The sequence below is a fragment of the Trichinella spiralis genome, assembly GCF_000181795.1.
Source record: "Trichinella spiralis strain ISS 195 chromosome Unknown Scfld5855, whole genome shotgun sequence".
NCBI lineage: Eukaryota > Metazoa > Nematoda > Enoplea > Trichinellida > Trichinellidae > Trichinella > Trichinella spiralis.
Window position 1 is genome coordinate 1 of NW_003532794.1, and position 917 is coordinate 917.

Here is a 917-nt window from a genome sequence, read left to right on the forward strand (position 1 = left end):
TCACTCAGTGTGTATTACCGAAAACAATAAGTGATGTAGCAATAAAGAAGAGTTATTCGACGATGTTAAATATTGCGATGAAAATAAATATGAAAATTGGTGGCATCAATACAAAATTACTGGAAGATGAAATGTATGATATTGAATTTATGAATGCGTATGAAAAATTCTTGAATGGAAGCTTTTTGTTTAGTTTGGATAATTATTTGTATAAGAATAATGCATTGGTAATTGGTGTGGATGTGGTTCATCCATCAGCTGTAGAAACGCATTTACCATCAATAGCTTCGGTGGGTATTATTCATGATATTGTACTTCCAAATTATTGAAGGAATGTTTTTGATTTAAAGGTTGTTGGAAATGTGGATACAAAAGTGACGAAATTTCATGCTTCGGTGAAACTACAACCAGCGAAGCAAGAACTGATCACTGGATTTATCGAACAATTTTCAGAACGTTTACTGGAATATCTTGATGTTAATGGTACGGCTCTGAAAAATATTATTGTTTATCGAGATGGAGTATCCGAAGGTCAATTTATGCAGGTGAAATTGTGTTGTATCATTAATTGAAGCAAAGTAAAAATTTATTTTTTTAAAAAGGTTTTGGAAGAAGAACTGCCTGCTCTTCGTAGGGCTTGCAAATCATTTGCAACAAATTACCGGCCGTTGATTACGTTTATTGTGGTTCAAAAGCGACCTCATGCTCGATTTTTTTTGTTGTGATGAAGCTGCAGCACGAGGACGCGGGAAAAACATCCCTGCTGGGTACTGTTATCGATAGAGTAGTGACATCTCCTGATGAAAATGATTTTCTTTTTTTTGCAGGTTCGCATGGGAATTCAAGTATGACTTTTATGAAATGTTTTGAATCTTTTATTTGTGATATTATTTGAATTGATACGGAACTAGTGACCC

The 917-nt window shown here is 34.1% G+C and overlaps 1 protein-coding gene across 1 annotated transcript; it reads left to right on the top strand.

Annotated features, from left to right (window-relative positions):
• Positions 1-89: 89 nt before the first annotated feature.
• Tsp_15127 (putative protein tag-76) lies at positions 90-725 on the top strand. Its single transcript, XM_003366525.1, has 3 exons — positions 90-290; positions 351-545; positions 603-725. Exons 1-3 carry the CDS (start codon positions 90-92, stop codon positions 723-725), a joined length of 519 nt encoding a protein of 172 aa, XP_003366573.1.
• Positions 726-917: the final 192 nt, after the last annotated feature.

What these genes read in the sequence shown, in the direction of transcription:
- Tsp_15127 (XM_003366525.1), top strand. Translation starts at nt 90, where the DNA reads ATGAAAATTGGTGGCATCAATACAAAATTACTGGAAGATGAAATGTAT. An exon ending in ATTTACCATCAATAGCTTCG is followed by an intron (nt 291 to 350) that starts GTGGGTATTATT and finishes TTTGATTTAAAG; the next exon opens with GTTGTTGGAAATGTGGATAC. An exon ending in CCGAAGGTCAATTTATGCAG is followed by an intron (nt 546 to 602) that starts GTGAAATTGTGT and finishes TTTTTTAAAAAG; the next exon opens with GTTTTGGAAGAAGAACTGCC.